General features: G+C 40.5%; 1 protein-coding gene across 1 annotated transcript in view; it reads left to right on the top strand.

Annotated features, from left to right (window-relative positions):
- SLC25A26 (solute carrier family 25 member 26) overlaps positions 1 to 14,591 on the top strand; it is a 122,257-nt gene extending 107,666 nt beyond the window's left edge. Inside the window, exons 8-10 of the mRNA XM_075183400.1 lie at positions 8,647 to 8,711; positions 10,072 to 10,145; positions 13,907 to 14,591. Coding sequence (XP_075039501.1) covers positions 8,647 to 8,711; positions 10,072 to 10,145; positions 13,907 to 14,003 — 236 coding nt within the window. The 3' untranslated portion in view covers positions 14,004 to 14,591. The remainder of the gene's footprint in view (positions 1 to 8,646; positions 8,712 to 10,071; positions 10,146 to 13,906) is intronic.
- The last annotated feature ends 1,186 nt before the right edge of the window (positions 14,592 to 15,777 follow it).

Here is a 15,777-nt window from a genome sequence, read left to right on the forward strand (position 1 = left end):
CACCATCTTATGACAGGCTTGCTATGTGTGGCAGCAGACTTATGCTATTTCTAGAGCATGGCTTGCAGGTGGGATAATATAAGCCCCACCCTGAATCTGCTCCAAACCCGCCCACACCCATCTAACCACACCCTCATTGTCTTTGGAGGTATACCAGAGGCATGTCTCTGGTGATAGGGCGTTAGTGAAAACACGGTGCGCTTCTTTAAATGAGTGAAATGTGTACAAGTGAATAAAATCATTTCAAAAAGTGCAGGCAGGGCAATTAAGACCACTGTGTACGTGAGAAGAAAAGATAATGTTGTCCGGCGCTCTAAAACAAACCATATATAAATCACTATGTGTCAGCATATACATAAATAGGAGGATGTCGTGGGCAGCATGGTGGCTTAGTGGTTAGCACTTCTGACTTACAGCACTGGGGTCATGAGTTCAATTCCTGACCATGGCCTTATCTGTGAGGAGTTTGTATGTTCTACCCGTGTTTGCGTGTGTGTGTGTGTGTGTGTGTGTGTGTGTGTGTGTGTGTGTCTATTAGGGAATTTAGACTGTAAGCCCAATGGGGCAGGGACTGATGTTATACCCTGTCTTTACTGCTTCAGAAAATGAGGAATGAACTTTAACAATAATTAGGGCATTTATGAAGATTGATATGTCACTGCATGGAGATTGGGGACCCCCTATGATCCCTTCGGGTCCCTTCATATCTTTCTCCTTTCCTATCTATATTATACGAGTGTTATATTATACGAGTGGTATGTGTCACTACGTAAACTGCGAGATCTGCTGTGCGAGGTACAGAAATGTAATATTCACCCGTTGTGAATCTATCCTTAATACGTTTATTTATAAACAAGATAATATTAGACTCTAAACTCGCCACATTTGTGAAGTAAAATTAGTATCTGAAATAGGAATCCCTTCCAGGCCCCACGATATGACTTAATTTCCTTTAATTGGCCTCAGGCTGCTGAGGAGAAATGTACTTGGCCGTGTATTCAATATTGAATTTATTTTTTTTGCTCATAACTCCAAAATATTTTTTATTTTATTTTTTCAAACAAAAAAGTATTTTATTGTCAAAATACAAACATTATATTTTGTAAAAGAAAATTGTAAATATAAAAGACCTGATAATGGGGAGTAACTTATACACAAGTGTGAACAGACACGGATTCTTGGAGCTCCCGTAGAACCGTATAAATCGTCATCCTGATGAACCGAACTGTCTGTAACTGATACGAGGAGAACTAGGGGAACACCTTAGAATACGCCAGACAGGTCACTATTTTTCACTAGCTCTCAGCCCTTCACCTCAAAACTTTGGAGGATCCTGGTTCTATAGGACCTTATTGATATGGCCCTTTGAGAACACATTAGGGTCTCTTTGCCCCTATAAGTAAGATAGAAAAGACCTTTAAAGTAGAGGGTACAGGTCTTTATTTCGGACATCTGGCGGACAGAGTGGAGGAAGTAGAGATCACTCAACAGAGCCAAGAGGAAACCATATCAGAGCTTCAGTAAGTGATGATTAAACAAAGAACCTTATTTAGTAAGATAAAATACCAGCTGGAAGACCAAGAGAATTGCAACTGTTCTATAGGTGTTGGGCCACACACAGGCCAACGGAGACCACACCGCTGCCAGGCATATTCAGTACTAAAGGACCCCAGGGGTACAGGCACTGAAATTTCATCTGTCGCCTTCATTACTGTTTGGTTAAATAAGAGATTATGTTTAGAGAACGCAACTTTACGACATTTGATAGATCCTCTATACAGATCTGTCAGGTTTGGCCTGTGTCAAATTTAATCATAGTTGACCGTTTAATCTACGACTGGACTCTCTGACCGCACAGTGAGATTTACAGGTTGGGATCCCCCTTTAGTCAGATTACCCACAGAGATGGGAGACGAGGCAGTCGGAGGAACTGGATGAATTCTACGTGTGTCTGGGCATCCCCAAGATCACATTACCAGAATAACGCTCGTCTACCAGTGTTTAAGGACGGGACTCGTGAGAAAGAGTCCTCCAACGGCCAAACATCTAAATAAACCTGTGGCCTCAATGCAAACGTCTCCACTGAGAGAGTCTGTCTGACAGCAGATATGGACTGTCGTGCTGAAACCTCTTCTTGGTGCCTATGTGATAGGCCATGCTGAACTTTCCGGAACATTGATGCATGCTTAGTTAGAATTGGTTCTCACCTAACCTTTTGGAGTTACATTAATGTTAGAACAAACATACTGAACCGTAATTGAACAGAATTTGGCGTTAGGTGCTGTGGCATGGTAAGCAGTTACCACATTAAGACCACCCACCCAACCTTCTCCTCTTGCAACTTGCCGAATATAGAAGAATTTAGACGATCACCAGAAACTAAGCAAATATATGGTTTATACGTGATCTTATCGGCAACAGTACCCACTTGTAACCTGACCAGGCTGTTAATGGACTATGTGGTTGATAGACCGAGAGAGTTGCCAATTGGTGATCTATCAACGAGCTGAGAGAACAGACACAAAGGAACCATCTCCAGCATTCATTCCCCTATTCCTTCCAAGGAGCTCAGACTTCTTCATGTGGTTATGGACACCATCATTGGTGATCTTTCTGGTCTTAGTGGATCCTAGCATAATTGATTTTTTTTTTATACAATTAACTTTGAACCATTGTAGTTGCTATAAGATAAGTGGAAGTCTTCCATATGCCGGATCAGATTAAATTTTTTCACATCTAATGAATAACATCTTGATTGTGAAGATGTAAAGCATATATATATTTGCAGAAACTATTTAGCTGGAATAACTCTGGGTTCACTGATAACACTTCAGTTTTCTTCATATTGAATGAGTCATGTTATGACTTCCTTCCTTGCATCTTGATATAGGATCTTTCATCTTAATTAATTGGCTTCCCAATTATGCTGATTTATATAAATTGACCGCATAATGAATGACTCTTGGTCATGCTTTTCTTATATTGAAAAAAAAAACAAAGGTTTATTTTGTCTTTTGAACAATCATAATGAAACTTTATATCCCTTTTACGTTTTATTGAGTTGATTCTGATGAACTTTGATTTCGGTACAATTACTAGAAAAGAAGTAACAGAGTTTCCCTATTTGAACCAGAGTGCATTAAAACGGAACCATTGTCTTTTCTATTAGCTGTTTTATTGATTACCTTACATTGTTGGTTTGTATCATCTAGTGTATTAATCACGTAAGAACTTATAATGTCAAGACTAGATCATTGGTTCTTAGCCGCCAATGGGAAATGAAAGGCAGCTATATACACCCTGTCATCTCCATCTCTCACCACGTTCCTGATGAAGCAGACAGGAGTACTGCGAAACGCGTTTGCAGAGAGAACCTTTAAGGATGATTCTTATCACCAAGTCTCTGGTTTTTATCTACATCCTGATTTAAATCTTTACTTTTGTGAGTGTATTTTTTCCCACATGATATTGATGTTGGCGAAAAATTATTTTACTACTTGTTTTAGAATAAAGAAAGGTTCACCCCATGAGACATGGTGGATTTATACAATACAAAAATGTGTTTTATACTAGATGAGTAGGGCCATAAAACTCTTATATGTCTATGAAAGACAGAGAATATTATGTTTGTCTTCTCTTCTTTTTTTTTAGCGCAATTGTTCCAGTTATTGAATTGATCACTGCTTAATAGCACAGAAACATACTCCTAACAACCCTGATTCATACCTTAAATAGATGAGTCAAGAAATACATAAACACACAGACATACATCTCCTCTCTTGTCTCAAAATATCTCCAAAATCGGCAACTTCGTTCTGCACAAGATCTGCGTTTCTCATCCACCCTCATTACATCCTCCAATTCCCGGTTACAGGACTTTTTTCGGGCTGCACCCACTCTATGGAATTCTCTCCCTCGCACAATAAGACTCTCCTCTAGTCTACAAGCTTTCAAGCGTTCTCTGAAAACTCACCTCTTCAGACAAGCTTATAATATTCCTCAACCACCCTCTTAACCTCACTACCTTACCCTATTACCACCCGTTACACAATTTCACACAAGACAACTACCCCCTGACCAACATTGGTGTGTGACGGGATCATTTAGCTTATGAGTCACTTTTACCTTTACAGCCTGGCTGGGTCGAAATGCAAAATGTAGACTTAGCCTCATGTATCAAACTCCCATTGTCCCATAGATTGTAAGCTTGCCAGCAGGGCCTTCTCACCTCTTTGTCTGTTTTACCCAGTTTGTTTATTAGTTTACTATGTTTGTCCCCAATTGTAAAGCGCTACGGAATATGTTGGCGCTATATAAATAAATTATGATGATGATGCTCACAAATTGTTACACAGTGATTGATCACTGGCACTTTTAGGTGTGTATCCTGTGTGTGTAGATATGTCAGAGATTCTTCTGAGTTTGTTGGATGCATTTAATTTGACAATTAGACCTATTCTCAAACTGTACTATTAATGTTAGATTTTTTTAAGACCTCCGGAATGGTCCATTCAGTTCCATAGATCGGTCACCCCATGTGTGTTATTTATGTATTACAAATACAGATACCATTTGTTATAAGAAGGAGATATTCATCATCATCATCAACATTTATTTATATAGCGCCAGCAAATTCCGTAGCGCTTTACAATTGGGAACTAACAATAATAAAACAATACTGGGTAATACATACAGACAGAGCGGTAAGAGGGCCCTGCTCGCAAGCTTACAATCTATAGGATATAGGAGATATTATGTGTACACCTGAATAACAAACCTGTAAGACTTACAGTGGGATTGTTTAGTCTGTCTAGTGATTACACAACCAGGAGGTGATTACACAATGAACCTCGACCCTCCGCTTGTCCTTCTCTCTTCTTGGAACAGTGTGATGGGTTTTCCTAAAGTTAACACACTAAAGATATCCCTGACATTTCAGATAGAGTTCAGAGCAGCCTATTTTCATGAGCCGGTATTGTATGATGTCGCCTGATCTTGGTGTCCTTCTATTCTGTCTGCCCTGTCACATGCAGGCAATGTCACTGATGGGATATGTGTCCTGGAATACTTGTGAGGGCTGGAGAAGACCATGTAACCCAGTGTTTCCCAAACCAGTCCTCAGGGAGTGAAATAATTACACCACATGTGTCAGTCAGTAATGAATACACCTGTGCTCCAATATCCTTATTCTGTATGTATGGACAATTGCTCAGTACAACTTCTCTTGGTGTGCATCTATTCTTATTCTGTATGTATGGACAATTGCTCAGTACAACTTCTCTTTGTGTGCATCTATTCTTATTCTGTATGTATGGACAATTGCTCAGTACAACTTCTCTTTGTGTGCATCTATTCTTATTCTGTATGTATGGACAATTGCTCAGTACAACTTCTCTTGGTGTGCATCTATTCTTATTCTGTATGTATGGACAATTGCTCAGTACAACTTCTCTTGGTGTGCATCTATTATTCTGTATGTATGGACAATTGCTCAGTACAACTTCTCTTGGTGTGTATCTATTCTTATTCTGTATGTATGGACAATTGCTCAGTACAACTTCTCTTGGTGTGTATCTATTCTTATTCTGTATGTATGGACAATTGCTCAGTACAACTTCTCTTGGTGTGTATCTATTCTTATTCTGTATGTATGGACAACTGCACAGTACGACTTCTCTTTGGTGTGGGTGATGGGCTGTCATTATTATGTGCAGTCCAGGAAAGCCAAGTACTGGAGAATTGTATGGGATGGTCATGTATATTACTAGTGATATGCTTTAGTTTGTTGATGAGTGCTTGAAAATCGTTGAGTCTTTCTTTTTCCCAGTTAAGAACCATGAGGCACACATCCTGCTGCGAGGATGTGTCCAATCAGCCTTTGTACATGTTTCAGCACGGCCAGGATTGGGCGAGGGAGTAAGTAACAAGAGAGGTTATGGGGAAGGTGGACGAGATAATTACAATTAGGTCACAGACTTCTTTCCAAAAACGTTCAAGTTTCAGGCAACTCCACTATATATGGAACAGGGTGCCAACATGAGTTGGAGACTGAGAGGCAGATGGCGCTGAGTAGATACCAAAGGAACAGCACACATTTTCCTTTTGATTCACCCTCACATTAGGGACCAGTCCTATAGTCTCAAGGAGTCACTCGTCTGCCTCCCAGCGTATCTCATGCAGTTCCGTGAATGGGAATAGAAGGTTGAGATCAGGCCTCTGGAGGTGTATATACCTCGGGCGAGTGGCTTCTCAGCATCTGCTTTATACTGAACATCATATGGGTAACTGCACAGTATCAGTCATGCTCTGCTTTTTTATTTGCAGTTTATATTTACGATAAGTGTTTAAAATAACAACAGAATTGTATTACGATCATGGCCAGTGTTGTCAGGTTTTTGGGAGGGTGGCAATGGTCTCACTAAAAGCAATTTCTGTAGGGTGAAATCACTTCCCAACAATTTTATAAGGGTTATTTCTATCCAAAGAGGAATATGGTAACATTGGTAATTCAGCATAATGGTAAATTGCCTTATGATGATCAAAACTCAACATACAAGCGGGGCAGCATACCCAAACTGGCGGAATCATGATGCACTCTAATTAGACGTGCGGCTCCATTCTGCCTCACCACTAGGGGGCACTGGGAAGCTCAGGGGTTGGGGCACATGAGGGGACGGGGGGACGGACACCAAAAACCTAATTGGAAGAGAAGTTGTGTTCTTTGGCAGGCAGCGGGAGGATAATGGGATAATGTGGTGCACCTCTAGAGGGGCGGGGGTGCCGCCAGTGTTCTTAGCAAGTTCTTCCACTAGCAATATATACACTGTGGGCTTCTCCGGAGACCGTTGCTCATGTTTTTTCTGCTCGATCCATATTTTATGTGTTTCTATGGAGTGTCAGATTTTTCAGCAGTCGGGGACACCTGTATATACATTAACGCAACCTCTGGATGGTCGTGTCCTGTCCCTGCTTAGATCCTACTACGACAGCTGTAAGTGTACTATAATATATCCGCCAGACCCCCACCAGTATGTACATAATGCAGGTTGTGCCATGAAATCAATTAAAAACATAGAATTTTATGACTGAAAATAACCTATAGTCCCATCTAGTGTGCCCTTTTTAGTGCTTGTGGGTTGTTGTTTTTTGGGGGGTAGGGGGGACGCTGGCCCCTCCCCCTAATTATTTTCTAGCAAGGTCTAAACGATATGTATAGGTTTCTTTTTATGTTGTTTACTTCTTTTACCGTACGAGTCTACATCACAGCTGCTGGGAGACTACAGTTTATGGTAGAAAAATGATATAATAACAGGAAATATAAATAATAAATTTAGATGGAAATCAAAATAAAAAAGATAATCAAGGCCAAAACCTCAGATCATGTGACCGTGAAACAATAAATAACTATCGCTTCCCAAGATGAAGGGTAAACGTTACTTAAAATAAAAGTAAATATAAAAATGTAAATGCAAACTAACATAAAACCTCATTTTATACTTATTTTATATATCTATATTTAGTTTTATTTAAAGCTCTGTTTACCCTTGATTGTGGGAAGCAATATTGCTCCCAATATAAGGCCGGGTATGCGTGCGTTCCCCATAGCTGCTTCCGCGCGGAGATCACTGACGTACCAGCAGGTGGCAGTGTAGAGTCCCAGCACTGTCCAGTATATCATCATCATTTATTTATATAGCGGCACTAATTCCGCAGCACTGAACTCATTCACATCAGTCCCTGCCCCATTGGAGCTTACAGTCTAAATTCCCTAACACACACATACACACAGACAGACACAGAGAGAGAGAGAGAGAGAGAGAGAGAATAGGGTCAATTTTGATAGCAGCCAATTAACCTAATAGTATGTTTTTGGAGTGTGGGAGGAAACCGAAGCACCCAGAGGAAACCCACGCAAACACAGGGAGAACATACAAACTCCACACAGATAGGGCCATGGCTGGGAATTGAACTCATGACCCCAGCGCTGTGAGGCAGAAGTGCTAACCACTAGGCCACTGTGCTGCCATGCTAATAAGGAGGGAGGGGCTTGAACATACGGCTGTTTCTGCCTACTTTGTTATATGTTCAGTCCTTTTTGGGCCATTCCACACCTGATGACATTGCACATATCCTTTGCCTCTAAAGCACTCCCTCATGTTTATGGTTTGTTAGAGGATTATCACACTCTATAAGATTGACAGGAGAGCCCCTGGAGGAGAGGAAGGTTTTACAGTGAATAGAAGAGAGATAATGGCACCTCTCCCCAGTGTTTATGATGATGCTAGTAAGTGCTTACTGCCACCATCATAAAAAGAGCTCATAATTCAGCAAAGTCCTATAGCAGAAGATATTTGTACATTTTTCAATTAGACGCATACAAAAGTTTCTTTAATCCTTGGCATCTACTGGGGAATAAAAATGTTGTCGTCTAGTTGTGATGAGTCCTCTTTAAAACACAAATTTGCTATTGAAAATCTTTTTTTTTTTTTCCCCCAGTCAGAAGCTGAATGACCCCTCTCATGTGTTTGATGTAGTTTATATATAAACATCACATTTGGAGATGTCTTGGCAGAGGTTGTGGGAACTGTACTGTAAGATCAACCCCCAACAAGGTCTTGTTTGTCTTCTGTTTTTCTGACTGCTCAGGTGGATTTGCAGCTGCAGTTACGACACCCCTGGATGTAGCGAAGACCCGTATTATGCTAGCAAAGGTAGGGAGATACTACAGCCCACCTCTACTCACCCGTAATAACGGCACTTATTATATAATACTTATTATGTGACATTCAATTTATTTCTTGTTTGCGTGAAAAGAAACTTCCTGCCTGAACATAGTCTCATAGTCGTGGCCTCTGGGGTCCTCGGGATATCTGATTGGTTAAAATCTAAATGGGTTGTCCGCTATAGTGAGAATTCTGACACCTAACCAACAGTATGTACATAAACTAGTATAAAGAGCCTGACATAAATGATGAAACAAAACAAGTCAGTTAAACATTGCTCTGCATTCTGCGTTGGGCTGTTTTATTGACCCAAACAAAACCTTTAAAAGAATGTTCTAAACTGCACTCCAAAGTGCTGGTTTGTGACTAGTCGGCTCGAGCAACCTTCAGTAATGCCATTATGGGGATGAATAAGATTGATAATAATTTCAGGAGCCCCCTAAAGCTGGGTACACACTACACAGTTTTCATCCAATAATCGGCTAAATCAGCCGACATACGACCGCTCGTTCAAAAGTCAGGTCAGTGTGTGCAGTGACACGATGGTCGAAAGTCTGCCCAAATGGACGATTGTCACCTCATTTGGTTGGTCGTACCGTTTAATATTTTCGTTCCAATCCCGTTTCCGCTGTGTAGTGTGTATAAACTTCCGACCGATCCACAACAGCGAGTACGAAATTACAGTCATTGCTCATGACAACATGGCTGTAAAAAGTCACTAAAGGGACGTCCGCACTTCCCTTTATCGTCCTAAACAAGACTAGTGTGTATGCAGTCCATGGGCCGAGCGATCGGACCATTGATCGCATGTAAAATCGCTTGGCATAAAAAGTTGGTTGAAATTTCTGTAGTGTGTACCCAGCTTTACAGTGTGCCTGTCACCTACACAGAATGGATTTTGTTGAACTATTATTTAGTATTCAATTTATTACAGACTAGTGACATTACAGGCACAAATGAAGGTGATCACATTACTAAGAGACCAGGGATGTCATTGGTATCTAGTGAATTATTGAGCTGCATTCTCATGAATATTGGATTAGATTTACTCTATTTTTATTCTCAACGCTCTGTAAAGGGCTTCCCTAGTTAATTGACTCATTTCTCTCTCCCCTCGTCCCATTGTGATGCTCCTGGCGTTTTGGTTGTTTTATTCCAAATTATCTCTCCCTTATGGATTGGGCTGTGTGCAGACTCTAAGCCTGCTCCAATTTGCATACGTATGGATGTGCATAGTCTGCAGACACTGAAATGGAGTATATTTAATAACACATTATAGTAAGTCGTACCAATATAAGAAGGTAATCTACAGTTGCCCATTTGTCTGAAACAATTTTGCCTTTTGCAGGTTGGATCGACTACTGCAAGCGGAAACGTGTTGTTTGCGCTCAGTGATGTTTGGAGAACTCATGGCGTCACAGGGTACAGAGCTGCTGTTATTTTACATTTTGATGTATTTAGATCTTGTACATACATTTTTTTTTTTCTGCTGCGTTTTTCATCTGCAGAATATTTGAAAGTTCTGTATATATTGGCCACAGACACCTTTTCAACTATACAGGACTTCTCTAGAGCTGCACATTTTCTCTGGAACTCTCTCCCTTGCTCAGTAAGCCATCCCTGAAAGCTCACCAGAGAAACTTACCATGACTCTTCGTAGTCATCCCTATCTACTTATAAAGCTTTCCAACCACCCCATTTGTAACCAGGTTAGCTGGGCCGTAACCACTTGGCACTTTTTTATTTTTCTATTTATTACACTCCTTGTTTGTCACTTTCACTTTTATGTTTGATTGCTTCATGGATTTTTAGGGGTGCAGGTAGGCCCTTTTGGGCTCTGTGTCCCCTAAGATCTAGGGGGGCCTGTGCGGGCCTTTTGGTTCCTGCCCCCTTGAACCCCATCGTTTGCTCATCCTTCCGGGGGTGAGCCAGTTGTCGAGCCCTGGGTGAAGCTTCGATGGATCCCAGTGCTGAAAGGGACCCCGTAGCCTTGCGGCGAAGGGGGTCTCACCCTTGCCCCATAAGGGTCCATTAGGATCCAGGGGTTGGGGACTAGGGCCTATCCTTTTTTGAGGAAAGAACTGCACCCTAGTAATTGTTTTTTAAGTTTCACACTTTCTGTCGTTTATTAGGGCACGAAAGCGCTGTTCAGAATTCATCAAATTAAAAAATAAAATATATATATAAAATTGTGATTTTTTATTTTTTTTTATACTCATGCAAAAAGCTAGAACAAAATATCATAATTCATATACATTCCAAACCAATTCATTTCCAGTAAAACTGATTCACCACAAACTAATGACTGGCTCAGGTTCCCCCAATCTATAGTCTATAAACAGTGTCGGTGAACGTTAGACTTAACAGATGTATAAAAATACCAAAAGGCATTAAAGAGAGATCAGAAAGAGGATTATGAATGTGTGTCACACTACAAGTCATCGGGTGTGAACACAGACCACATTTAACCTCTGACCTTCCACAGGGATAATGCATAGGACTTTTCTGTGAAATCACATAATTGCTGCATTTTACTTTAGTTGTCTAGCCAGCTGTACCCGGGCCTGACAATTATGCTTATTTTCCTTATAAATTTCATATGGCAATACTGCAAAAATATATCTGATTTCACTTAAGTTCCTATTCTCTTTGATCCACAAAAATCCCTATAGCTAAAGTATTTTAACTGTTAAATGATGAGGTTTAACCATTTTTTATTTTTTCTTAGAGTTTGCATAACTTTGCTCCAAGCGCCCAGGTCAGACATAGAGCCTCACTCGTCAATTACGCATCACTTCTAGCTCTGCAAAGCTGATTATTTTTAAATACTTACAAAAGCATTGTGAAGCAAGGGTCACGGGCTGACCTCCAGCATAGAAGTACACACCTGCTAGATCCTATGATGAGGACTTTCTTTTACCAACAGGAATTTCTCTGTATATTTTTTATGATGTATAAAAATAGGCTACAGTAGAGCATTTTACTTAGATCTCGGCCTTGCTGCACAGACTACAGTGTTAACGGTCCTGGGAGGCAGATTACACAGCGTAGTACTGTCTGATATAACCTCTTGGGTTCTCTTACCGGGAGAGAATCAGACTAACGCTGGCTGACTCGCTAGTTGCGTGAAAAATAAATCTGGTTAGCCGCAGGGTCTGGTGTAAGGGCCTGATTCATTAAGGATCTTAACTTGAGAAACTTCTTATTTCAGTCTCCTGGACAAAACCATGTTACAATGCAAGGGGTGCAAATTAGTATTTTGTTTTGCACATAAGTTAAATACTGACTGTTTTTACATGTAGCACACAAATACTTGATAGCTTATTTGTACACTGAAATTTAAAGTTGATATTTGTGTGCTACATGAAAAAACAGTCAGTATTTAACTTATGTGCAAAACAGAATACTAATTTGCACCCCTTGCATTGTAACATGGTTTTGTCCAGGAGACTGAAATAATAAGTTTCTCAAGTAAAGATCCTTAGTGAATCAGGCCCTAGGTCTCTTTCTCAAGCCAAGTAAGACTGGAGTAGGATGGACTCTCACAGAAAAATAAGAAAATATAATTTCTTAAGAATACAAAGCTATTTTGACTGCTAAGGAATGTAAAACACTGTAGTTATTATAGTTTAAAGTAGAGAGTTAAAAAAACAAAACAAAAACCCCGTCTAAAAAAAAGTTCTCGTAAAGTGATAACTTTCTCCTTTAGGGATTTGCTCTCTACCAGTCTCATGCAAATTACTCTGCTTCTGAGCTGCAATTATGTTAATAGGTCTAAGTGCTGTCTAGTGAATCCTTTAAACGGCTTCCAGCTGCTTCAGCCTGAGCTGTGCTCATTACCTATACAAGACTTTCTGTGACTTTATAAACCCGGCATCAATACATCAACCAGGCCAGTTACCTCCCTGCCGCTGTATTTGAATATAATGAAAGTATTGGCGCGGTCACCATAATTGCACACAACCAGTATGGCAGCTGTGTTCATGAAATACTAAAATTGCAATAAGGGTATCTCGATACATTTTGCAGTATTAACAACACTAAAGTTTACTTTGCTTTGTTGTTTAAAGTAACAAATTAATGGAGTTTACATATTTCTAAAGCTGTAAGAAGGGTCAAGGTAGCTTTTGTTATCACTTCATCTGCTGCTTGTCCGATGGTCCCCAGTTGTGAAGTGGGCCTGACTTAAACACCCTGTAGCCAATCTGTGATCAAAGTATTAATCGTAGTACAGAATGTATCAAGAGATGAGCTGATCTTGTCCTTGAGTCAGTCACCTCTCCACTTATGTGACAGTTAGTGACGGAGAGGTGACAAGCAGGAAGCCGCAGACTGAGAGTTAGAGTGAAAGTTGCAGAGTCCTCTTACAGCACAGTAGTGATGTGTGACTGCTGTCACAATGAAGCAGCAAGATTGCGCTGCCAACGCACCTTTCTATGAAAGTTCATCCATTCAACTTGTTTAGTTAACTGATAAAATGCACAGTTAATCATTAGGGATCTAGTTAACTTTGGTATATGTGTGTATATATCCTTACATCACAATACATACTCCCTCTCCTGTCGGCCAATGAATGGCGCCTCACCTTCCCTCTGGTACCCATGTCTCACTTCTCCATCTATCAGATTATCTTCCTAGCCTTCAAACGCTCCTTGAAAACCCACCGGTTCATTAATGCCTACCATTCCCCTATGCAGTATACCTCACCCTCTTGTCATCCTTCATCTCACCCACTTTTGCTTCAACCCCTCCTTTCTGATTTCTAGATCCCCTTACCCTGTCTCACCCCCTTGGGTCACATGTTTCTCTACCCTCCTGTTCTCATTACCTATGACTTCGGCTACACTGCACCCCTCCTGTTTGGCTCTCTACCCCTTGATTCGTCTCTTCCATAGTCTTCACACCTATCCATGGCTCTGATCCCATTAGCCGCACCCCTGCTCATGGGTACAGGTTTCACCTTGCACATTTAGGCATTTAGGGGAGTTATATTTTATTATCCTGTAATACCATATCATTTTTTGCCCTCTGTCGGTGCTGCGGACCATATGTGGTGGTCTATAAATAAAGGATAATAATGATAGAGCCCACAAGTTAACCAAAATGGCAGCCCCCACTGTGTGAGTGATGAGTACAGGTTAATGTTGAGAACTCCTCTAATCTGACTGTCCTTTATTGTGCAGATTATTTGCCGGCATCATCCCTAGAATGACGGCAATCAGCCTCGGAGGTTTCATCTTCCTCGGGGCTTATGACGAAGTGCGCAGTTTGCTTCTGTGAAAACTCCGAGCGCAACTTACAAAAAGGAGGCTGGTACAAGGCGTGTAATCAGCAGCAAGTTATACTTCACAGGTTTATACCAGGACATTATGGACCCAACAAAATCACAGGGAGAAAGTTTAACAGAACCCAGACCGTCAGATCTTATTCTGTCTGAGAAATTCAGGCGGCCCGTCCCTCTGTTACTGCAATCTACGACACGTGGCAGGTAACAGATCCTTTATCCAGGTGAAACCAGAACAATCTCAGACAAAGACAATACTTTACATTTTAAAAGCAAAACCTCTTATATCACGCGTGTCCTTCCCTATATAAACATGGAACAAACATGACTTGAACGTCTCCATTCGTACATTTGGCGCCCAGTCACCAGGAATCACATCCGTCATTAGTTTCATCTTTGTAAAGAACGATGGCAGCATCAGCCCTAAGGAGACTGTCGTTGTAAGAAATTACTGTTTATTTCAGCATTTACAGTGTTTTTTTATCAAGTGTTTGATGAAATGAATCTCTGTGCTCCAGATGCCAATTAAATAAGAGATTTTTAAAGAGAAATGGTTGACTTATTCAAGTTAGAATCCAAACTTATGGCTTGTTACTTATGGAGACATTCTGTTTTGTGCTGATCAGTTTCTTTCGAAGGGTAAGAACCACTAAAGGTCATGCATATAACACAATGTCGTCGCCTCTTCCAAGTGAGATTGTCGGCCATTATGTCAGTACTCCTTTTTCTGCGCACCTCTTTGGGGGGGAAAAAATGAATGTAGATTCCTACCATAACATCGGGGCAATGTGTCTCCGTGGCCGTTCCACACGGACTCAAATCTGTAAAGGTGAATTGAATCTCCCCCTATATGTGTGAGATGAACATTTCATTATTATATTATTTTTTTCGGCAAAATGTATCTACTTATTATTCAGTATTACCTTAGACAGTTCCAAGCTCCAGATGGGAAAGGTATGATGGTATTTTTTAAATCTAGGTACAGACAGGGCAAATATGGGGAAAATATGGGGAAAAACAATTACAAAAAAACTAATTTCCTTGATTTTTGGGAGAATGGTTTGTTCTTTGGTGAATATTGAGCTCTTTGCTTCTGCCCTGTCCCCGTCTCCGCTAGGACAATTTTCTGTGATATTATGACCACTAGTGTTATTTTATCTTGTCGGAACATGCAGCATACCTCCTGTCACCCGGATGAATAAATGCAGATTAAAAAGTCCCGTACAATGTATACATTGTCAATTTTTTTTTTTTAGGTCTTAAGTGTTTTGATATACACTATTTATTGATCTCGGCCAGTATATAGACCCATTTCCTCCGAGCACTCCTGGTAATAATACACGGTCTTGTCAGTCACCTCAGCATTTTTGGAATTTCTTCTGCTTAAGCTCTCAAGAATTTAAACAGGGTTCTTCACAGCTCACGTCTTTGAACACAGATAGACATTTTGGTATTTGTAGAATTTCTGACAAGCTTTTTAAATCTAGAATCTAGTAGCATTCATACCATGAAACTTTACTAGCCGCTTAGCCTAGCCTTCATTTAGTGCAGCCCATAGCACTTTATAACCTGGTTGCCAAACTTAGAGGAACCCGGACATAGTTTTGGTATGTACCCAATTGTCACAAGTGTGCCAGTTAGGGCTTGGCTACACTCGCTATTTTGTCAGCTGCAACAAATATTTAAACAACGAGTTGTCTTTTCTGTAAAAAAACAAAAAAAAACGCGACTTTAATAGGAGATGGAATTTTTATTTTTTAGCAATTGCAT

This window comes from Mixophyes fleayi, chromosome 8, assembly GCF_038048845.1.
Source record: "Mixophyes fleayi isolate aMixFle1 chromosome 8, aMixFle1.hap1, whole genome shotgun sequence".
NCBI lineage: Eukaryota > Metazoa > Chordata > Amphibia > Anura > Limnodynastidae > Mixophyes > Mixophyes fleayi.